Source organism: Equus asinus, chromosome 13 (genome assembly GCF_041296235.1).
Source record: "Equus asinus isolate D_3611 breed Donkey chromosome 13, EquAss-T2T_v2, whole genome shotgun sequence".
Lineage (NCBI taxonomy): Eukaryota > Metazoa > Chordata > Mammalia > Perissodactyla > Equidae > Equus > Equus asinus.
This window is the reverse complement of record NC_091802.1, coordinates 10,287,820-10,310,807: the sequence shown is the minus strand read 5'-3', so window position 1 is coordinate 10,310,807 and position 22,988 is coordinate 10,287,820. Positions and strand designations below refer to the sequence as shown.

At 55.4% G+C, this 22,988-nt stretch overlaps 1 protein-coding gene across 3 annotated transcripts in view; it reads left to right on the top strand.

The window, feature by feature from the left end:
- NTN1 (netrin 1) overlaps positions 1-22,988 on the top strand; it is a 189,778-nt gene that overhangs the window by 153,966 nt on the left and 12,824 nt on the right. For all 3 annotated transcript variants that reach the window (XM_014864134.3, XM_044744729.2, XM_044744728.2), the window contains exon 6: positions 16,127-16,201. In XM_014864134.3, coding sequence (XP_014719620.1) covers positions 16,127-16,201 — 75 coding nt within the window. The remainder of the gene's footprint in view (positions 1-16,126; positions 16,202-22,988) is intronic.

Here is a 22,988-nt window from a genome sequence, read left to right as displayed (position 1 = left end):
TCTCCAGGAGGCCTGTGTGTGAACTCCCAGTGGTGGGTCAGAGGCAGCCCTGGGGACCCACAGCCGTGCCTGGACTCCTGAGGTCCATCATTCTCTCGTTCCAGTTCCCACCGGTCTTTGGAGGGTGGCTGGGAGCCCCGGGAATGGAGACCCCCGGGGTCCCCTCTGTGACTGGGAGACAAATGTGGAGCAGCCATTGGAAACCCTATGTCTAGGGAGTTCCTGGGGACAGAAGAGATGGCTAAGAAATGGAAGACTGTAGAAAAGGTGAACTTGGCCATTTTGTTAAAGCCTGGGATGTGTCTAGGTGGGGAGGGCAGGGCAGGGTGAAGTCCAGGGTGTCCACTGTCCTCGTGGTGACCTTCAGCCTCTAGACTCTGCAGTGGCTCTGGGGGAGGGCAGCTATGCCTCTGCCCAGAATGCAGAGGCTCCCAGCACCTTCTGGAGGGGGGCGTTGGGGTCTGTGGTCACCTGGAGTGTATCGAGAATTCTTGTCTTCTCCAAGGCAAACACAGCACCTTCGTCCTCCCCCTGAGGAGGTAGTGGTGTGGTCTTGACAGGGAGACTTCAGGATCTGCCACGGTTCTGGCATTCCTGTGGAATGAGCCACCCCAGATGTACGGTTTCCAGACACCTGAGCCGTAATTAATGGAAATGTCATGCAACTTTTTTTTAAAACCATTTTGGATGGAAATCTTTCCTGAATGTGTCACCAGCTTTCCTGCCTTATTAAGCAATGCACATCGAACATGATTTTGCCCTTCAGGGTGATATCGCCATTGCAAAAAGGGATTGTGCAGTAATACAGTCGTCATCGCAAAGCTTTTTCAGCTGTGTTAGGACTGTTGGCCTCTATTCAAAATGGCCTTTAGGTGTTCTCCATCTGCTTTTCATAGCTGCATCGCTTTCTGCCTCTTCTGTGTCCTCTCTGTGCTGGCTTTTCCTCTTCCTGCCAGTGGGTCGGTCTCTGGAGGGTCCTCCCACCCTTTAAATATATAGATCCTAAAGTACTATGTTCTAGGAATGGCGATAACAACAATGATTATCAACGTTTGTAAATAAAGGATCATTAAGCAGCGAATGAAGACCTGGGGGATTTCCTTTGAGGTAGCAATTTGGCTGTGTAGACATCTTCCTTCCTGGTTCTCACCTGGACTCCAGAGAACTGAGATGACAGATGAGTGGCCTCCAGTCAAGCAGGATTTTGCAGTCTTGAAGCATTTCCATACTCCACATAGATGTGCAAAGGAAGGAGGAGACAGGATTAGTCTCCTCAATCCTCACATCAGAGAACTGAGGAACAGAGAGGTTAAGAAGAGGGACCAGCATGATGGGGGTTCTGAAAACCATGTCCTCAGAGTTCCGAAGGCACCAGGAAGGCTTGGGAGGGAGGGGCACTTTCTCTCAAAGTCTTGAGGGCTGATGTGTTTGTTACACAGGTGGTAGGCGTGTGCTGGGCTGTTCCAGAAAGTGGAGCTAAGGCCATCTGGGGGGAGTTACAGAAACAGGTGAGGCTCAGCTGTTGGAAGTCCTGTCCAGTGTCCTAGAGTCAGTGGTGAGGCAGATTCAAGCAGTGAGATGGCAAGAGGTGGTGCTAGGGTGGACTGACCTTCAAGAACCCTTTCCGGGGGCCAGCTCCGTGGCCAAGTGGTTAAAGTTCTACACACTCCACTTTGGCGGCCTAGGTTGGCGGGTTTGGATCCTGGGTGATCTACTCCACTCATCAGCCATGTTGTGGAGACATCCCACATACAAAATAGAGGAAGATTGGAACAGATGTTAGCTCAGGGCAGATCTTACCCCCACCCCCCCCAAAAAAAAACAGAACCCTTTCTGCTCTGAAAAGGTGGATTCTGTGGCGTGTGTCCACTCTGTTAGTCAGTGGCAAGTGACAGAATAAACCAGGGATTGCAAGAATGTGTCAGCTTTTCCCCTGAGCAACCAGGAGTTCTGGGCTTCCTTGGGTGCTGAGGTTGATTAGTGATGTCTGCTGTGAGCTTGGAGAGGGAAACTATGGTCCGTGTGCTGCCTTTCCTGCCTCTGCACTTGCTTCCAATCAGTGTCTCCTCTGGAAACCCTCATTTTTTTTCAGGGGATAAGTTGCTCATCCTCAAGCCTTTAAACTAGGCACCCCAGGGTTCTTACCTGCTTTCCTCTTTTTTCTTTCTCCTCTCCTCTGCCTGGGCTCTCATTCGATACTGTGGACCAGAAGCTCGTCTGCCATTTTGATGGGGAGCCACTTCAGAAACAGTTGCAGGAAGAGAAATCTACTCCCTGGGTGCAGCAGCTTCTTGAATGTGGCCTCCCTGCTCCTTCCTTTCTCCGGCAGCCTGTGACCACAGCCACCTCTCCCAAGGGCGTGGCTGCTGGGAGGAGGCACAGGGCATCACCGTGGAAGCTGACTTTTTGGGAGGGGTTTGTGGGAAGATGGATGGGGTGGGGCAGTTACACAGAGCTTCTGCCCGAGGACAGGAAGCTGAGCGGATGGTCCCTTGAGAAGGGGCAGCCCCTGCATCAGGGTGGGGGACATTAACGGTCATTGCTCAGTGGTCATCAAATTGCTCATGGCTTTGGGGGCAAAGACCCCTCTGGGTGGCCCTGACCTGGAGTGAAGGGCAGCCGGTGTTCAGGAAAGTGGCCCCACTGGCTGGTGACCTGGGACATGGAACATTCCTGGCCTCAGCTTTCTCTTGTATGTGATGGAAATGGCAGTCCTGATACTACCTGCCTGGCCTCATTATAGGTCACTGTGCAGCTCAAGTGGGGTCATGGGTGGAAAGTTCTTTGGTGAGGGCTGCCCAGGTGTAGACTCATCACCATCCCAGGTGTTCCCGCGGGAGTCCGGTCAAGCTCTGTGGGGCTTGTGGATTAGACACAGCCGCCCTTTGAGGCTGAGGCAGCATCTGTAGGCAGGGAACAGGGTGACCCCAAGCCTATGGGGCTGGTGTTAGAGCAGGGTCTGGGGCCATCTTCGAGGAAGAATTAATCCCTTTAGCACAGTTCACACCAGCTGGGGAGGACTGAGGGTGGGCGGCAAAAGGTCAAGAGAAAATTCTGGATGTCCAGGAGCTGGTTCAGCCCGCTGAGGTCTCCTGCCTCCAGTCGGGAGGGCTTTCTGCGGCCCCAGAGGCTCTGGGCAAGAGGCTTTAATCTAATTACATGCTTTATTTGAGCCAATTTGTTTTCCAATCCATCTTGTTCAGCAAGAAGAAAGAGCCTGCTGGGGACTCATGGCACCCTCTTGTTCCGCATGGAGAAGAGGGGCAGCTCCCCCAGCTCCCGTGGCCAGTGCAGACCCCGACCTCTCCAGCCCAGCCACCCCACCCTGAACCAGCTGCAGGGAGGGGCCAGCTGGACCGCAGCTCCTCAGCCCAGGGAGGCAGAGCCTTTCCGGTTGGTCCTCACCTGAAAGCCGGCCCAGCCCTGGTCTCCTGCACCAGGCGGGCTTGGCACAGGACGGGCTTCCAGGACGGGGACCGGCCTGGGAGTCTCCTTCCCGCGAGGTCACCCCGGATGCAGAGCTTTCCGGGCTTCTCCTGTGAGAGCTCCCCTCCAGCCCTGTATTTGAAATGTGCAAATATATTTTCATAATAAGGTAGCGGATTTAGAATCTGTGTTAGTGAAGTGCAAGCCAAACAGCAAAGCCCCTTGCCCCTCCCCGGAGAGGGAGGATCGATTGCTCCTGCCGCACTTCCCCGGCAAGGAGCTGCTCTCGCCAGGCTTCAGCTTTTTGTGTTTCCCAGCATTTTCCAAAATTGTCTTTTTCCGCCTTCAGAATCCTGCTTCAGGCCTTTGCCTTCCTGCTGCTTAGCAGACTTGCTTTCCTGGGGGGTCCCCTCGCCTCGCGGGGTCTGATGTCTTCCGCCCCTGGACCAGAGGAGTGCTGGAATGGCTGGGGCCGCAGGTCACCCTGCCGGCCCCACGGCCCCACGGTGGTGGCAGCTGACTCTCCTCTTATTCAACTCATTTAACAAATATTTACTGAGAGCTTGTAAGCGTCCTGGGCCCTGGGGAGAGAGAGGGAACAGGGCAGTGCCCTGGGAGGGAGGCAGACCATCAGCAAACCAAATGAAAAATGTGGAACTGACTGGGTGACAGGTGCTGGAGGGGACCAGAGCCTCTAAAGATGGGCTTGCTTTTCAGAAAAGCCAGAGGTCAGTCAGTACATACGGTCCATTGAGTCAGAAATAAGAAAAAGTTCTTTACATTGAGCGTGCCAAGAAAGCAATGAGATTGGTTTTCTTCTCATGGCTCCTAATGGTAAAAATAATGATAGCTAACACTGTTTAGTGCTTATCACGTCAGGGTTCATCTCACTAGAACTTAAAGGATTACACGCTCTTACCCCCATTTCATAAATGAGGAATCTGAGGTTCAGAGAAGTGCACTGATGTGCTCAAGGACACACAGCTTGAAAGTCATGGAGCCAGCATTTTGAGTTCTTTGCCAGCCCACCTGCTAACGGCTGCCCAGCATCCTCCTGCCCAGAGCTGGTCAGTATCCTGAGATTGACCATTCCCGCTGGGGCAATGGATTGTGTCCTAGGGTCCAGGTAGGGGCAATCTGTCCAACTGACGCTCCAGACACCAAGGAGAGCAGGCGAGGACCTGCCGAAAAGCCTCGGATTCGGAGCTTGAGGATGCTGCTCCTCAGACGTCAGCCATGCATCCCAGCACAGGCCTTGCGGCCTGACTTCTGGTGCCACCTAAGCCCTCTGAGGCCCAAATCATGCCCTCTGTTGTCAAAGAGCTTAGCAGGTTAGAAAGGTGCCTAAGCCCCTTCCCCAGGCTTTCTCACAGGTGTCACAAGAATGAGTGCAGAGAGAGCCGACTGGCCTGCGTGGGGAGCCTGTCTGTGGGTTTCTCCAGGCAGTCTTGGTATCTCGCAGGGCACTGCATCGTGCTTATTTTATGCTGTCGTGATCCTGGGCACACAGGGGAACCCAGAGTTTATGACCCCCTGGGTTCTGGGAGCATTCAGTGGTGGCCCACACTGTGCAAGTGCTGGGACCCAGGTCCGATCCACCACCGGGCGAGGAGGCAGACCGACAATTCCAGACCGTGAGATGGGCGCTAAGAGCATAGGGGGTGCGCAGCTGTGCTTGGGGGCTGAGACGGAGGCCACACAGGGAGATGACAGGAGCGGGTTGCAAGGAAGGTCGCCAGGGAGGAAGGCGTTGAAGGCCAAGGTGTGGTGGCTGAACCTGTGCATAGCTGCTGTGGGGTCTCTGGCTTCTCTGGTACCCATGGGGTTAGGCCCTGTTCCTTCCAGATATTCTGCAGAGAATAGGGGTCAGCCGCCATTCACTCGAATGGAAGAGAAGATAGGTTACAGTGAACGGAGTGAGTGTCCCAGGATCATGGACCTTGGGCACAGACAGGTCCTCGCTGTGGGCCTGATGCCCTCTCCATCCCGCACCTTCTCTTGCAGCCTGCGGCCTGGCTCTGGGTCCATCGCCCAGAAGGGATCCTGGAGGCAGACGTGCTCCTGCTGGGAGACAGGGCTCGGTTGCCCAGAGCTCACTGCACCAGCTGGCTGCTTGGTGTGGGTCAGTTTCGTAGTTTCTGGGGAGGATCGGGGCTGGCTCGCTCCATCTCAGATCTGAGCTCTCCTCCTTGCCTCATGAGACCCCACCTTTCCCCTGGCTCTGCCATTCTTCACCCCCTGTTGGCTGTCATTCAGCTGGGGCCCCCTGAGGCAGCCTTGAGCCCATCACACCCAGTTGCGGCACCTTCTCATCCTTCAGGTCCCAGCTGAGGGTCATCTCCTCTAGAGACCTTCTCTGACATCCCTCTCACGCACCACAGTTATTTCGTCCTAAATCCTGTGAACGGGTAGGACAGTTATCATCACTGCTAGCCCATTTCACTGATGAGAAAACCGAGGCTCAGAATAGTTGAGGACCCCAGATCATAGGGCTGGTGCTGTGATCTCTTCCTACAAGAAACAACCGCCTTCCCTGGAGCCCCTCTCAGTCGACTTCCACTTACACCCTCGGGCCGGAAGCCGGGACAAGGCCATGGGGAGCTGTAAGGGGGCCTTTGAAGAAGAGTGACGTTGGAAACATCGGGGTTTGCTCTTCGGGAAGGAAGGAGAACGGGTACTGGGGAGGCTGTAGAGGACCCAGGCCATCACCGCGGGTAGCTCTCTAGGGGAAAGTAGGGAGAAAGGAGGGCCTGGGCGTGCCCTGCGCAGTGGGCATGATCTCCCGGCGGGCGCCTGCCTCCACCCCTGCCAGTGCAGCCGAGGGTACCGGCTGGGAAGTCCTGGGCGGAGGTGGCCACGCGGGAAGGAGCAGGACAAAACGGCCGGGCTGCCCTGGGGAGCACTGGGTGGGGGCTGGAGCAGCAGCAGCCCTGGCGGCCAGCCTGGCACAGGAAGAGGATCAGGCGCTCGGTTCGCCGTGTAAAGCACGCATGTCCGCGCTTTTAACCGCACTTGCTGAGGAAGCACCAGGCTCGTGCGGCAAAATGACAGGTCGGTTTCCAGGAGCTGGCGCAGTGGCTCCTTGTAAGGACAGGACAGAGTGGGGATCACGTCCCACTGGCCTCAGGCGAGGTGGGGCCTGGGCAGCCCAAGGACCCATCCCTGATAGTGAGAGGGTGGAGCCTCCCTCAGTCCTATGCAGCTGAAGACCACCCGCCCAGCAGCCGCAAGTGACCCAGGCTCGGCTAGAACCCTCTAGTGGCTTTGTGTTACATTTAAATAGAATCCACACCGTACCCAGCTGCACACAGCTCTTCAAGCTGGTGGGACTCCTTTCTCTGCTCCTCTCCTCGTTCACTCTGTGCAAGGCACCCCAGCTTTCACTCAGTCCCTGGACTGTGCTAGGCTCGATCCTGCCTAAGGGCCTTTGCACAGGCTGTTCTTCCTGCTTGGAAACTTATTCTTGCCCCTGCCTCCTTCCCACTGTTTAGGTCTCAGTGTTGTGCCACATCCACAAGCTTCCTGTGACCACCTAGTTACAGCAGTGCCCTCACTCCCAACCGTATTACCGTGCACACAGTTGGCTGATGACTTGCTTTTCCTTTGTCCCTTAATGTTTGTGGTATTGGGAGAGGATGAAACTACATATACACACGACACACACACATGTGTACACACACCATCTCTTAGGGAGGATATAGCCCTTCCCAGTGGCAGGAACCACGTGGGTTAGGAATACAAGTGTCACCTGGTTGAATACAGATATAAGCTCATTAGGATTCCCCCATAAGCAAGTGGTCCCCATCCTCACTGGAGAAGAGACTTGCCTCGGAATATTTTTAGTGTTCTTTTTAATACAAGAATTGTATATTCATTATAAGACGACTCATTAAGTGAATGAATGGATGATAAATTCGTGGAAGTGGGGGTGCTGCATCAAAGGATGTGCCTTGTTTTAGGGTTTTGATGTTCAATGCCAGTTACACTCAAAGAAGTTTGTATTAATTTACACCCAACCATGTCCTATGGGTGTATATGCCTTGGAGAGTTCCCCAGGTAAAAGTCCTATGTTCCCATTAATTTAAGTTGCATTCCTTTGATTATTTGAAGTTGAACAGTTTTACATCTTCTTGTCCCCATTTCCCTCTTTTGTGAATTGCTTGTCCTTCTCCTTTGAATTTTAGGTTGCTTGTCTTATTGATACAGAAGAGTTCTTTATATATTAAAGACACCAATCCTTTGCTATCTACGTTGCAAACACTTGTGGCTTTTTTCCCGTCACTTGCCCCCTGTAGGTTGCAAGGCACCTCACATCCAGCTCCTCTGCCAGTCCCTTCCTGGGGGCTGTGTCATTTTGGGGGTCCTCGGCCCTGCTACCCCAGAGCCCAGAGTTCAATGGGCGTTACGAGGCAGGTGGGGCTTGGAGGTTGTAGGGTGGGTGGGTGAGACCAGCGTGGGCTTGGAGAGAGACGTGTGGGGTGTAAGATCTGCCTGTGAACCCTGGCTCTCTCAGGGAGGGGGCTGTAGCCTGGGCACAGTGCTTGCGGGTGGGGGTACTCAGAAGGTGGTCTTACTAGGGGGAGAATTATGACGTCACCTGCAGCCTAGGACCAAAAGGAGAGAGTTAGCTTTGTGAGTTCGTGGGGAGTGCCGCTTCCATCCTCACCACGTCTCCCCCACGATGGCCATTCTGCAGCTCGTGGACACCCACCATGTGTGAAAACTGCACACATTGAAAATGGACTCCCTGGCCTGGGGAGTTCCAGGCGGCTTTGTGGCTCCAGGTCAGGCAGAGCCAAAACACACTCTCTGGGCAGACTGGCCTCGCCTGCCTTTTGTCACCTGCTGGTGGGCAGAGTGGCCCAGCCGAAATGGATGGAGCCAGCAGGGTGTCCTTCCCAGCCCCACTCCCTTGAGCTCTTGTACCCCAGGCCAGTGGGCACCAGGAGCCCCTCCCCTGTGCCCAGCCAGCAGAGCCTGAAACTCTGCAGCCCCAGATCTCTGCCCTGGGATGGACCGTGAAGGCTGGGTGTCTGTTGCTCATCACCCCCAGCGCCCCACCTTCCCGAGCCCAACAGCCCAGAAGCAGAGAGGCAGAGGTGCCGCTGAGAGCAGACCTTGGCCAGTTCCCCACCCTGCTCCAAGGGAGGTGCCAGATGCAGCGCCCCTGGCTGCGACTGGGGGACGTCGGGCCCCGCCTGCCATATGCTTGGAGATGAGCTTCGATCCGGCGAGCAGGCCTGCCCAGCAGGGTTTTTGGCACCTGGGGCACGGGAGGCAGACCAGAGGGGCAAGCTACCCAAGGTGGAGGAAGCGGAGGGAGGGGCTCGGCCACTGGGATTGGGCCTGCAGGGCCCCCTCTTGGCTCTTGGCTGTGGGTTGGTCAGGGGAGCAGGTGGAGGGAATAAAAAGGAGGGTCGGCTGCTCCCGGGAGGAGCCAGGATGCCAGCCAGCCAGGATGGGCCTGCTGCGAGCTGCAGATGGTGGCCTCCAGGTCTCAGCGGCTCTCCCCGGGACAGAGCACAATGAGTTAGGAGCCAGGAGGTCCCTGTGTCCATACATGGCAGCTCCCATCTCTTTGGGGAGGAGGCTGGGAGTAGAGGGTAACCCTGGTGCAAGGGCTCCTGCTGACATTTCCGTATTTACCTGTGCTCTCAATTTGAGCCCCAAACTGTCCCCTGAGAGAGCAGGGTCAGCGGAGCTTTCTGCTCTGTGTCCATCACTCCTGTGTGGGGCAGGCAGGCTGGGCCCAGGCTGGCAGGGTCGCAGCCACTGGGTCCAGGGAGGATGGGACCCTGCTGGGCGTAAAATATGGGGACGGATTGGTAAACAAGGTGGATCCACTGGTCTGCAGGGTCTGTGCATGTATAAGCCCACGCTAGCTTTTGTGTTAAGGTCGAACCATGTGAAACTGCTTTTTTTTTTTTTAAGTTGAAAAATCTTGGATTTAGTCACCGTCACGTGGTTCATCCTAATCGCATTCCATCTTTTTCTGTGTTTCTGACCAGATCAAAGAGAATGAAAAGGGTGTGTCCTTTTAATGACTACATGGACCCAGCCTCTGAAACCGTCTGCATCCAGAGATTTCTTAAGATCATCTATTCAGATTTGATATCTCTTTTTGTTCGACTTGGTCATTTATGTCTTCCTAAAAAGTAAAGCATTTCATTCCAGCATCCAGGATTTCAGCCTAACGCTGTATGCAATGGCCCTGGATTTGCAAAGTCGTCTTCAGATTGAGGTTCTGCCCCTTGTTCGTTTCCTAATGTTGGGTCTGTTTTCTCTCTTTTATTCATAATTAGACCTGACAGCGTTTGGTCTGGTTTTTTGTTGTTATTGTTTTGTTTGGTTGGGTTTTTTTAGATTGTTTTTGGGCTTTGCTGAGAATCAATTCTTGGACGTATTTATAACTTCTGAATTTTTTCAGTCATCTACTTTTCCAGTTTCTCCTTCTGTAGTTGTTAATTCTTTCCTCCTGCTTTCTTCAGGGTTTGTTTTGCTCATTTTCTAACTTCTAGAATTGAATGCACTTCATTTATTTTTATTCTTTTCTGCTTAATAATAAATATTATTTATTACGTCATGGTCAGGAAATGTGGCCTGTACAATTTCAGCCCCTTGGAGTTAAGTTAGCATTCTTTTACTACTTGTGTGTCTGTCTGTTCTCTTTGTATTTCTAATAGTTTTTGCTTAATATAAATCAATAAGATGTTATTCCACACAAAACTTTTTTTTATTACAAGGTGAACTTGTTTGTTACCTAGTGACACATATCCAGCTTCTTCTTTAAAAGTTATAAGCTTAAAAAAATGCTGTATTTAGTGATGTAGCTCTGAAACAGCTATTTAATATTCGCTTTTTCAACAGAGAAGTTGAATCCATTTATAGTCATTGTTTTGTTTTTAGATAGTTGCTCTTCTGCAATCTTAATTTATCACAGTTGCTTTTTGTATATTCCACTTTTTCTGGGTTTTTTTCCTTTTGGCATATTAGCTATAATTTATTTCCTGTCTTCTCTAGTGTTCTGTGGCTATCTTTGGGTTTTTCAAAAGCACTATTTGAGCTAATAGCTCTTATTTGTCAGGGTCAAGTGTGAAATAGTATGGTTAGCATTCTGCCTCCTCAAGACAAAGATTTGTGTTCCCCACCTCATTCTGCTTCTTAGTTTTCGTCAATATGGTCTGAAGTTTTAGACTAATTTTTTTTTTTTTTTGAGGAAGATTAGCCCTGAGCAAACATCCACTGCCAATCCTCCTTTTTTTGCTGAGGAAGACTGGCCCTGAGCTAACATCTGTGCCCATCTTCCTCCACTTTATACGTGGGATGCCTGCCACAGCATGGCTTGCCAAGCAGTGTGTAGGTCCACACCCGGGATCCAAACTGGCAAACCCTGGGCTGCTGAAGCAGAACATGTGAACTTAAACACTAGGCCACCAGACTGGCAGCTAGACTAAGCTTTTATAGTTATTTATACATACATATGCATAGTCTGATGTTCCCTTTCAAACACTTGAAAATTGTGTTGAGATTTGTCTTCACTTTTAGAACCAAATTTGAAATCTCTATATCACTGGTTTCAGTGTTCATCACCATTGCATTCATACGGTGACTTTCCCCTCATAAACTCTTATTTTTGATTCATTTCGTAGTTGGTTGGAAAACATGTTCAAGTATTTCTCTGAAAAAGGATACCTGATTGGAATATTTGCTGAGCCCTTGCACACTGAGCATGCCTTTTGTTTGTTGTGGCTGCATGCATGTGGGACAGTCTAGCTAGGTATAAAATTCTTGGGTCACGGACTTCTCCCTCCTCAAGACCTGTGGACATTGTTCCATGGTCACCTGGCCAGCTCCTTGTTGCTGTTGATTTTTAATCCGAATATTTTTTTCCTCATTGTGGTATTTCATATGTTTTACAAAGGTGTGTCTGGATGTTGGTCTGTTTTCCCAAAGAGACCTTTCCTCGTGCTGCATCTGTAGGTCTGTCTTTAGCTCGGGAGTCCTATCTTCGATTCTTGTTTCTATTCCATTTGTCCTCTGCTGTACTTCTCTCCCAATCGTATGTCACCTCTCCACTTTCTTTCTCTCTTACATGCTTATCATTTTCTCTTTATCCTTCTCCTCTAAATATTGTGAGAGTTTCTCCAATTTATTCTCCTCGTTTCTGAATCAGTTTTCTACAGTATCATTTCTCTTTACTGCTTCCAAAGTGGATTTTAATTGTGCTACTAGATTTTTAGGTTTTGGTTTTTCCGGCTCTTTCTCTCCTGCCTCACCCTTTTTGGATCATCATACAGTCTCTTCAGCTCAGCCTAGTCTTCCCTTATGGCTTTCTTCTCCTATTTCATGGAGGCTGTGTTTTAGAATTTTTTTAGTCTGCCATGCCCGTTTGGTTACACATTGTCTATGGCTGTTTTCAGGCTGCAGTGACAGAGTTTGAATAGTGATAGAGACCATATGGCCAGCAAAGCCTAAAATATTTACTGTTTGGCACTTTGCAAAAAATTTGCAGATCCCGGTACTAGTGTAACAGCTGGGTTCCCATCTCAGCACCAAACTGGATGGCAGGGGAGCGTGTGCAGCTCCATCTCCAGCTCCGAGTTCCTGCCAGGCTTTCCCTTGGTTCTCTCCTGCTCTGTGGAGGTGGTATCCTCTCTCTGCTGCCTGACTTTCTCATTTTCTGTCTTCGTGATTTAGATAAAAAATGCAAGGTCAGATATCCCTGCGCACACTGTCCTTCCACTCCTGACCCTTCCGTAAGCTTTCTCTCCCTGGAGGAGGGCGCCACCACTGCTGCCCCCACCCACTTCCTGCCCATTTGTTTTCTGGTTGTTGTGTCTCTGTCGCCTTCCCTTGTTTCAGGACCTTTCTGTTTGGCAGACAAAGAGCTGTGTCCTGCGGTAAAACCTGGACAGGTTTTGCTTGTGGCACCACCATCTGCCTTTAATTAATAGAGATTGCTCCCAGATCCCAACACTGGGTCATCTGTCAGTTGAGTTTCTGGCATTAGTGTGAATTTTCATTTTTTTCATTGTCTTTATAGCTATTTTGGAGCACAAGAGGGAGAGGCCACATGGATGGCTGCCAAGTAGATGCCATTTTGAAGGAGTCAAAGCTGCATTTTAAAGCTGTGGTTTGTCCATCTTGAAGCCGTCTTTGTAGCTTTGTGTGTATTTGATAAAAGAAGAAAACACAGGAACGTTTCGTTATCCGGGGACCACTTGCTCGGTGACCTCAGTCCTCTGGAATACGACCAAAACACAGAGTCCACGAGCAGTCGGATAGCTGCCAGGGTGTCCATGTGCTGGAGGTCATTCACTTTACCCAAAGGAGGGTGTTTCAGCCTCTATCATGAGCCTGTTTACCCATGTTTTACGTACAGTTCTAACGAGCTGGGTCTCTGTTTTCCTAGCTCACAACTGCATTGGAATCAGCAAATCTGAGGGGAGTCGGGGACGTTTTACAACATAAGCACGCTGACCTGACGAGAATTTCTGGCTGACAGAAAGGAAAGACATAGGACCCACAAAAAAACCCCCAAAACCAAATAACAAATACAATTACAACTGTTGGGAGCTGGCACCATTTCCTGTAAGGGCAGCCGGCTTGAGTTAGTCTGGGAGTGCTCTCCAGTTTGAGTCAACGGCCACCTCTCGGCCTTTCCTCTGCTGAGCTGGGTGCTCTGTGCCAGTCATGGGAGCAGAGACCCGTCCCCACCTCCCGCAGCCACACTTGCTTCTGAGAGCGGTTTCTAACCCCGGCTGCCCATTAGAATCACCTGGGGAGCTTAAAAAATCTGGACCATTAGTCTGCTCCCTGAACCTGTGAGTCAGGATGTCCTGGGGGTGGGACTCAGGCATCAGCGTTTTTTAGAGCTTCTGGGTAATTCCACCATATAGCCCAGTTGGGGCCCACGGGTTGGGAGCACAGGTTCTGTGTGGACCGCCCCGTCTGCAAAATGGGGCTAATTGGCAGGGCTGGGAGCGTGCCGTGTGCCTCGATGGTGCTGCGCTTGTGGCTACCACTACTGAGGTCAGACTCTTGATGTTTATGGGGATGACTGGGATTTGTCAGGCAGGGTCTGGAGCTCAATCTAATTAGGCAGTGACGGATGCCACACGTTCTAGGACGGTTTCTGTCCCAGATGGCTACTTGCCTCTGGCGAGAAGAGCTGCAGACATTGCTAGGAGGGAGAGTGATGGAGAGGGAAGGGCTGAAGGCGCAGGGCTAGGTGGTTGCAGTGCGGGGCTTCCCTGGGCAGGCACTCCGGACCCTTCCTGAGCTCTGGTCTCCGTCTTGGAGATGGGACTCGTGGTCCCTCCCTCCTCACGGGGTCGCTGAGAGGCCTGGAGGAGCTGCCGTGCCCCAAGGTGCTCTCTGGACCTGGGCTGTCCCCCTCAGGGCTTGGACAGAGGGTGTGCCTGGACCCACGAGAGGAGGCGGTTCCTATTGACCAGAATGCAAGAACTGACATGAGCCAACGACTTTCGTAAAAAATAACAAGAAAGCAACAAGAGTGGATTCAAGACTGTCCCGTAATGAGATCACCTGGCACCGCTTGCATTCTGATTTGCTTCCCTAGGTGGGGAGAGCAGGGAGGGGTTCCAGCCAGCTCACTTGGGGCTGCAAGGACTTACGCACAACCTGGGTTCAGCCACAGCGGTCACTTGGCTGTGAGCATCATCTGTCCCTGAGCTGGCAGGGACACGGCCGGGAGCAGCTGTTCCCCACAGTCAAGTGCAGCGTGATGATGGTGGTGCCAGTGCCATTGACCTGTGTGTTTGGCCGCCATCACCTCGCATCTCGACCTCGCGGGCTTGGCCACGGTCGAATGCAGGCCGTTCTCTCTGGACGACCCAGTCCATGCATTCCAAGAGGTCCCTACTCCAGTAACCAACCAGCCATCCAGCTGGCAGGCAGGACTGGCATTGTAGCCTCTGGTATCCCTGGCAGGGCATCCTGGGGGGAGTCCAAGGGCTTGGGCCACAGGGAAGCAGAAGGGGGGCTGTTTTCTTCCCATTTCCTGAGCCTGGTTCCTAACTGGGTACTCCAGGAAGCTGGCTCAGGAGGCAGCAGGCAGCTGCCAGGCCCGTGGCTCCCAGGGCAATGGGATGGAGCTGTTTTGACTTTAAGTGAGGCCCCAGTCAGTGCATCCTGGGACCTTGAAGGAGGCAGCTGCCTCCTGGAGTCCTCACCTGGGGTGAGGTCTGAATATTCCCCACAGATCTGAGCTATAGGCTGGGGACACAGGTGGCTCTGGGGGGCCTGACTTCCTGCCCTGGCTCTGGCCTGCGCTCCCTATATACACATCACTCTTTAGCCCCACCTCACTTTGGTTGCCCTCTGCCAGGTGAGGAGCTGGTCCCTGCTCCTCGGGAGTTGCCTGGGTGTGTGTGCATCCCCTTCACCTTTCTGGTCCCCTTGTCCTCGCCCCTCACCAGGACACACACCCCACCCACTTCCACCACCCCATGCTGTCATTGCTCCTAGAACAAACTGGGCCCTCTGCAGCCCCCAGGCCAGGCTGGCTGGTCTTCCCGCCAGCAGTCTGGGAGTTGCTGGAATACAGGGCAGTCCTCATCCCCACCTCTGGGCTTAACATCCTCCTCACTAGGAGGGGGAATCCGCTGGCGTTTGCTGAGACACAGCGTGGTGTAACCAAGAGTGCAGTGACGTCGGCATCTCAGACCCACCTTCCAGGCCAGCCTTGGCACTAGCTGTCTGGGGCGCATTGCACAGGTGGCTGTTTTCTCATCTGCAGAGTGGGAACAACACACACACATCAAAGACTTTTTGTGAGAATTGACTGAGATCCAGCAGGTCGAGTTGTGGCGCAGGGCAGCCTGGAGGACTTATTGGGCCTCTGTGGTGGGCCGGCCACCATGCTAAGAGTGTCACACGCGGACTTTGTAAAGGAATTGCGTCGCCTCATTCAAAGAGGAGAAAGAGCTGACGGGGAGAGGGCTCGCTGGGCTGGCCTGGGAGGTTTGCCTTCGGTGGGCTGACACAGGCCACCCCAGGAGAAGCAGGCCGATGGCTGGCAGGCAGGCCCCGGGCCCCGCACGTCCTGCCCGGCTCCTGCTTGGGCTCCGGGAAGCCCCCGAGGTGATACCCAGCAGACCGGCCCGGCAGCCCTGTCTCCCAGCAGTAGGGCCCATTAGAACTGAACTCTTCTTCGGGGGGCATTTTATTTGCACACTCCAGTAGAGTGGACACCAAAGGGGTTTTCTAATGCTTCATGGGCTGCTAATTTCCTCCGTGACCTCTTTTGTTGGGGCCTGACCCCAGCCAGAGGCTCCGCGCCATGAAAGCCAGCGCCTGACACAGACCCGGGGCACCGGGTGACAATGAGGCCTCTATCGGCTTTAATCAGGCTCCAGTTGCGTCTTAAGAACAGGGGGAATTTGTGTGGCGCTCAGAAGCCCTGGGTGGCACAATACGGGAGCCCCCAAGTCCCTCATGGAGGCCAAGGGGGCTGCAGGCCGCGGCTGCGGGATTCGTCAGGCTGGAGGGGGTGGGTCGGGCGGGGGCCCTTTGTCCCAAGCGCCGCTTCAGAAGGCTGCCCTGAATGGCTGCCCTCTCCTGGCCCATGGGTATCACAGGCCTCTGGGTATTTAGGGAGGAGGCGGCCTCCACTCGGCCGCCAGCCTATTCATCGCCAGCCTAATTAGGTTTTGTCTGTGCTCTCCCCTCCCTGCAGACTGCGATTCCTACTGCAAGGCCTCCAAAGGGAAGCTGAAGATTAACATGAAAAAGTACTGCAAGAAGGACTATGGTGAGTGCAGGGAGGGGGGAGGGGCACGTGACCAGCCCAGAGCTGGGGTCGGGGTGCAGGTGGCCCTGCGAGGGTGTTGGTCTGGAGTCCCTGTGACCAGACAGGTGCTGAGCTGGATGGATCCCATGCCCAGGGATGTCTCATCTCTTCCACTTTGGCCCTCAGAGGCAAGGGGCTTGAGGGGCCACAGGGCACAAGCGCTGGGCTCTCCCCATCGCCCTGCAGGGAGGCGTCCAGGCCAGTGGGGCCCACCTGAGGCTGGGATTCCCAGGCTGGCCTCTGGCCCTCACTCTGCCCCGAGGGACTGTGTGGCCGCAGACCAGTCACTTTACCTCTCTGGTCTTCAGTCCCCTCATCCACATTGTGGGCATTCAACCTGAGCAGCTGCTTGTTCAAAGTGAGGCGGTGCAGGTGTCAGGAAAGGGGTGGGAGCTCGGCGGTGTGTGTAAAGTGCAGCTTCCTGAAGCCGCCTTCTTCTGGGCTGAGCTGGGTCCAGGAATCCACGTTGTAAACGGCTCACTGGTAATCCTGATGCATCAGAAGTTTGAGCACAACTGAATGGGGATCTCTGAGGACCTTTTTCAGTCGGGACCTATGGGGCTGGCGGCCCTGGGGGCCACCAGCAGAGACTCCCTATCACCTGAGCTCTCAGGCTCCCTTCGCTGAGAAGGGGGTGTCCAGTCCCCTGACTCTCACTGTGCACCGGCCCTGGAGATGGTGGACTGTCCTTTTCCGCTCTCTGTAAGCGTGTCCTGAGAATTCCCTCGAGCCAGCCCTGCCCCGTGGGAGGTGAGGAGCCAGCTTCGTGGTTTCTGGTCCCTGAGAGAGTCCACGCTGGCTGCAGGCCGGCGCTGGCCAGACACCACGTGATGCAGGGTCGAGTTCTGACTGCAGTCACGGGGGGTGGGAGGCCATCGGAGAGCCTGCGGGAGGAGAGGAGCCCTTAGCGGCCCACGGGCAGGTGTGGGCAGAGAGCGAGGGGCATCTCAGAGCCAGAGAGCAAATGAAAGTGCCGAGAGGATGCTCCAGATGTCCACTGGTGGAGCTGGGAAGGCCCCTGTGCAAAGACCAGGGCAGCCGAGGCCCCCATCACCCGGCCAGGAAGTAGCTTCGGCCTGAACCCCAGCCTGGCTCTCTCTGCCATGGGGCCTCCTCCTGACCTGGGCTGCCTGGCTGATTTGGGCTGGGCCTCCCTTCCCAGTGCCCGACAGTCCTCTCTGCCCACCTCCCCACTCCAGCTGGATGTGGCCCTGTCTCGCCTGCGAAGTGGGGCCTCTGCTCATCCATGGGGGGCTGGGTGGGAGGGGAGGAGGCAAGAACCAGAGCTGCAAGAAGTGGGCTGAGAAGGAAGGGCCCCTGGTGAGAAGGCTCATCGTCTGGAACCCGTGCTCCATCCTTCTGCCCCGAGAGGGCGGGCAGCCCGACCTTGGATGATGGGCCACATGGGGGTCCTGACTGATGGTGGGGGGCGCGCACGGAGGCACGCACACCGCATGCTGAAACCAGGGCGCCGTTCCAGTGAGCCAGCCGCACTGCCCACGGGCTGCCTGGCCACCCACCGGCCAAAGCCAGAGTGCCTGGCAGGGTTTGTGGGTCAATTCAGAAGTCACCAGGCTGAGGATATCCCCGTTCCAGATCCCTCTGGGGTCCACAGTAAATTCTTAAAAGCCCCTTTAAAGTACTTGCATCCCAAGGCAGTGCAGAAACTTCCAGCTCCCCCCGGGAAAACAAACGTAGGGGTGGTTTAGAGATAAAGGAAGTGCTGTCCCCCAGCCAGGATGACAGCCACAAGGATGGGCCCCAGGTTGTTTTGGACGATGCCTGTGTGGCCCCAAGCTGTAGGGCCTCGTCCTCCCAGCCCCAGCCGTCTGTGTCTGCTGGGCACTGCAAGGTGGCAGTCCTGTGGGAGGAGGACTCGGGCCCGAGGGTTCTGCCACATTCCCGGGGTTGGGGTCTGGGCCTCAAGCATGGGCGGTCTACACAGGCCTGGAGAGCCCAGGGTCACCGAGGTGCCTCTCCCCCTGCCTCCCCCTCAACCCCCCGCCCAGAACAGGGGGTAGAGGAGAAGGAAGAGGGCAGCACACTGGGGAAGCAGTGATTTGATTTCAGCCTTGAAGCATCCTTGCAGTAGGTGTGTGGAGAGGGGGCTAGGAGAAGGGAAGAGTAAGCGATCTTTCTGTGAGGTGCTGACCCACAGCCTGGGGGCCCGATTGGACTTTGTTTCACAGTTACCAAAACAGTTCCCGTTTTCCACTTGGTTCTATTTGACTCAGTCCCGTTTTGTTCTCTCCTGACTTCTTTTCCCCCATTGGATTCTGCTCCCCCACTGACCTTCCGGGGGACACTCTGGCCCCCTCTGAGCTCTTCAGACCCCTTCAACCACCAGCAGGCAGGTCCCCTCTCTCTGCCAAAGCAAGCCTGACACCTTTTTATAGACCCAGAGGGGCCCCCTAGGGCCTCCCTGAGCCCCACGCCTGCCGTGGGCCCCCCTGAGCAACAGGTGGCTTCCCTCCTGGGGGTGGGGAGCGGTGGGGCTCAACCTCCGGGTTCCCTTTGCACTCTGCTCCCTGACTCAGTCCTTGCCTTTCCCCTACTCCCATGGATCATCAGAGTGAAGCCAGTGTCACAGGCGGCGGGCTTCGCTTCTCCCGTGTCGCAGGTGGGGACGCTGGCCCAGTTGGCTGAGGTGACTTGCTCTGAGGAGGCCCAGCCTCCTGCTCCTTCCACAGTGGCCTTCCCTGGGCTCCCCACGACACACACACACATCGCATTTAGCCCCAAGGCCAAGAGGGACGAGAGACTGTCTGGTGTGCCCACCTTTCCAGACGTCATCACAGCCATCCTGGCTCCTGCCCCCATGCCCGCTGCCTAGGCGTCCACCTATCTGCTACGGAGCAAGACTCAAGGAGCAGCAGATGCAGGAGAAAGCAGGGTGCCCTCTCTGGGAGCTGACGAGGTGTGAAGCTGTGTGCCATCAGCTTTAATGTCCTTCTAAGTGTCCCCACCTGTTGCCCCAAGGCTGGGGCTGGCGCTGCCCCCTCCTATTCCCGCAAAGACCTTGGGGGTTTCTGGTCCCCAGGACTGTCCCTAATACTCTTGGGGTCACCTAAAAGTTGGGGAGCATCGCCAGCCGAGCTCAGTGTCTAGGCCTGTGTGTTTAGGCAGGAGGTGGGACAAAGAGGCGTCAGGAGAGGGCTCACGGGAACGCAGCAGGGTGGGCTGGCAGGGCCTCGAGGGAGGCTTGCTAAGGAGTGAGTGGCACCTGCACGGCCTGGGCAGGGGCCCTGGTAACGCCGGGGCCCACGGGTGCAGCAGGAGGCCAGCCCAGCAGCAGCTGCAGACCTGGCTCTGAGGCCGGGGGCCAGGTCCCTGGTCTGGCTCTGCAGGACCTTGTGGAGAATCTGTCCTGCATCCTGCGGGGACCCTGGACCCCGGATGAAGTGTGAGTAGGGGTGTCCCTCCCACACCTGGGGCAGGCCTGGGCCAGCGCCGGGGAAGATGAGCAGGAAGAGGAGGAGGAGGGGAGGAGGGCGCTGGCCTGGGGGTCGGGGAGTAGGCGAGGCTGCTGCAGCAGGCCAGGCCAGGGAGGGCCGGGAGGAGGCTGGGAGGGGCCGTGTAATCCCTGCTCTCTGACTGACACGCCGGCAGGGAGCCAATTAGGAAACACATTTCCTTCGCTTACAGCCAGGGCACTTGGATGTTCCAGAAGCTGCTAATTAGAACCTGGGGTTTGCTGCCCCTGCTGGGTGAAGAACAGGCCCCAGACCCCCTTCCTCCTCTGAGGCCAGCTCACGAGAGTCTTGATATTGTGCTGTGGGAGGTCACGGATGTGGGTCTCTCCTGACCGGGGCAGTGGCCAGTGGACAGAAGGCTAGGGGAGGCAGAGGCAACGAGAAATGCCCTGGGGCTGGCTTGGGGTGTGCGGGGCCTGCCTTCTGTGCTCTAGGGTGTGTCCGCAATGAGAGAGGGCCCACCCGGGGCACGACTGGGGTGGGCACCAAGCGAGGCAAGAAGGAATTGGGTGGGTGGAGGGCCTCAGGGCCAAGAGACCCCGTGACAGGGAAGGGTGGCTGTTCCACTCCTGTCTGTAGGGAGAGGGGCGCTGGCCCCCAAATCTGGAGAGATTCCTCATTTCCTCTGTGACTTTGGACAGGGAGCCCCATCAGCCTGGGCCTCAGTGTTGTTATCTGTCACCTGGAGGTGTGATCAAGGGGACATGACATCCTTCTACATAAGACCGATCGAAGCCCCACCAGGCCAGGTGCCACCTCTGAGGGCAGGGGTCCAGGGTGACACTTCTTTGCCATCCCACCTCTCCCAGGGCCACCTCAGTCCTCTGTTGCCCTCTAGGGGACTCCAGCTCACCTTGCAAATGCTTGAAAAGGCGCCAGCCTTTAGAGAAGGCTCAGTGTGGAGCCGTTGTTCCTGGACAGCAGGTTCTGTTATTTTCAAGGGCGTTAGCAGTTCCTGCCAACTTCTCAGGAAAACCGAGCCTCGGAGGGGCCCTCCCTCTATGAAGATGCTCCGAGTGAGTGTGAGCGTGTTTATGTGACTGTATGTGTGCAGGTGTGTGTGCCAGTGTGTGCATGTCCAGTGCGAAGTCTGCGCCCTGGCTGGCCGCTTCCGTAAAGGCTGAGCACATCCCTGCAGGAGTCTCCTGCTTTACGGCACGTGTACTGGAAGCACGCTCTCCAGAACCTTCCACCAGTAGAGTTAAGGCGATGCGGATGACAAGGTGACACGTTGATCCCAGGGCTTTTGTTGTATGGGGATGTGGGGCAGGCCTGGCCAGGGCCCAGGCGTCTCTCGGGTGAGGCCTGGTGAGGGTTTCAGGCCCGAACCCCCTTGGCTGGTGTGGGAAACCCCACCTTGTAGCATCCCCATCCACCTGGCGTGGAAGGGGGCTCGGGGCGCCTGACTCTCCTGCCCCCTGGCCTTCCACTGTGAGCCCCTCCCCCGGCCCTGCCCTCCTTCCTTTCTCTCTTCCCTTTTCCCGCCTTCCTCTTCACTGTCTTGTCCCTGTGCACCTCTGGAGGCCCCGCCGCCCTGGCCTCACACCCCTCCTCAGGTTTGCACAGGCGCCGCACATGCACATAATCACAGTGGTGCACGTCCCAGGAAGTCCAGCTCCCTCACACGCCCTTCCCCCCCAGGAAGGGTTTCGTCCTTGCACGCTCATTGAGCACCCACTGTGTGCCCTGTCGTGTCCTGGGTGCTGAGCTTACAGATATGGAGGAGACACAGGCTTAGCTCCCCAGGAGCTTACATTACAGCCTGGGGGGAGACAGACACACGGACGAGACCATAGCAGGCGGATGTGTGGCCAGGGTCCAGCCTGAGGCGGGCATAAGCAGGACGTGGCCCATCCTTTGGAGAAGATGGAGAGGGAGGGCTTCCTGGAGGAGGGAACCCCAGCAGCCAGTGTTCACTGGGCAAAGCAGGGCTCCTAGGCAGAGGAAGAGCAGCCTCCAAGCACAGAGGCCGGCTGGGGTGATGGGAGAAGAGCAAGTGTGGGATGTGAGATGCGGGAGAGGCTAGTGTGGGCCTCAAGGCCATGTCCACGTCCACGTGCAGAGACTGCTCTGACCCCCCGAGAGCTGGTCCAGCTCCTGTCAGCCCTTGGGGCTCCTGCCTGCTTTCCGAGCCGTCCCCTCAGGTGGCCTGGGGGCTACCGCCTGCCTCTTCCTTCTCCCTGGGATTCAGAAACAGGGAAGACAGCTCACATTCTCAAAGGTGAGATAATCTCACTTTTGCCAGTTCTTGGAAAAATTATTCGTTCCCAGAAATGTTTATTAGTCACCCCTTTTGTTGAAAGGCATCTTGGCACCACCAGATGGAAAAATCAGAATGCTTTTCACAAGATGACTTGTCTCAAGTATTCCTCCTGAAATCCCACAGGGATCATTTCTGAGGATACCACTCGAGGGGGAAGTTCTGTTGGCATCGCGGGGAGAAGCCGGGTTTGCTGGGCTCAGTGTGTGCACGTATGTGCTTTCTGGGGGACCCCGTGGCAGAGGTGGGCCTGGAGACCTATGCAGAATTCTGATTGATAGCAGCATCCCCTGTGTGCCCTGGTGCCTCCTGGCACAGTGGAAATCCACGAGAAGAGGCCTTGCCCGACCAGTGGCTGCTCCCTCCCCGGCCAGGCCCTGGACCAGCACCTCACCTTCGTTCTCATTCTCATTGAAGCCTCAAAAACACCTGTGAGGGAGGGGATTTTTATTTCTGTCAATGGGATGGTGAGACTCAGCGAGATAAAATAACAGGCCCAAGAGCAGGGACTCCACGGCCGAGGTCTTTCTCCTCCCCCAGGCCAGGGCCCCGGGCCTTTGGCAGCACAGAGTGGGCACGGCAGTCCCTTAGGAGGACACCTGCCTCTCAGCTCCTGATAAGCCTCAGGGGAAAAGCCGCCAAGACATCTTCACAGGGGACCACGCAGGAGTAGTCACCATGGTGTTGGGGTGACTGTCACTGTGGTGGGGCTGTCAGATTGAGCCAAGGTGATGGCAGGGGTGCCAGTGATGGTGACAGAGGTGGGGTTGGCACACCCATTCTGGTGATGGGCGGGGCCATGTGGTGGAGGAAGGTCCTGGGCAGATCCGTGTGGAGGCGGGCGTGGAGATGATGCTGGTGGTGCGACTGACTGCCCGTTACCATGGTGCTGGTGTGGATTAGAGGGTGGGGATGGCAGATGGAACCTGGCCCTTGCCTGGCTCTGTCTAGCTGCTCAGGCGGATGAGCAGGGGTGATGGGGAGAGTCTTACACTCAGGCATCTTTTCCTCCAGC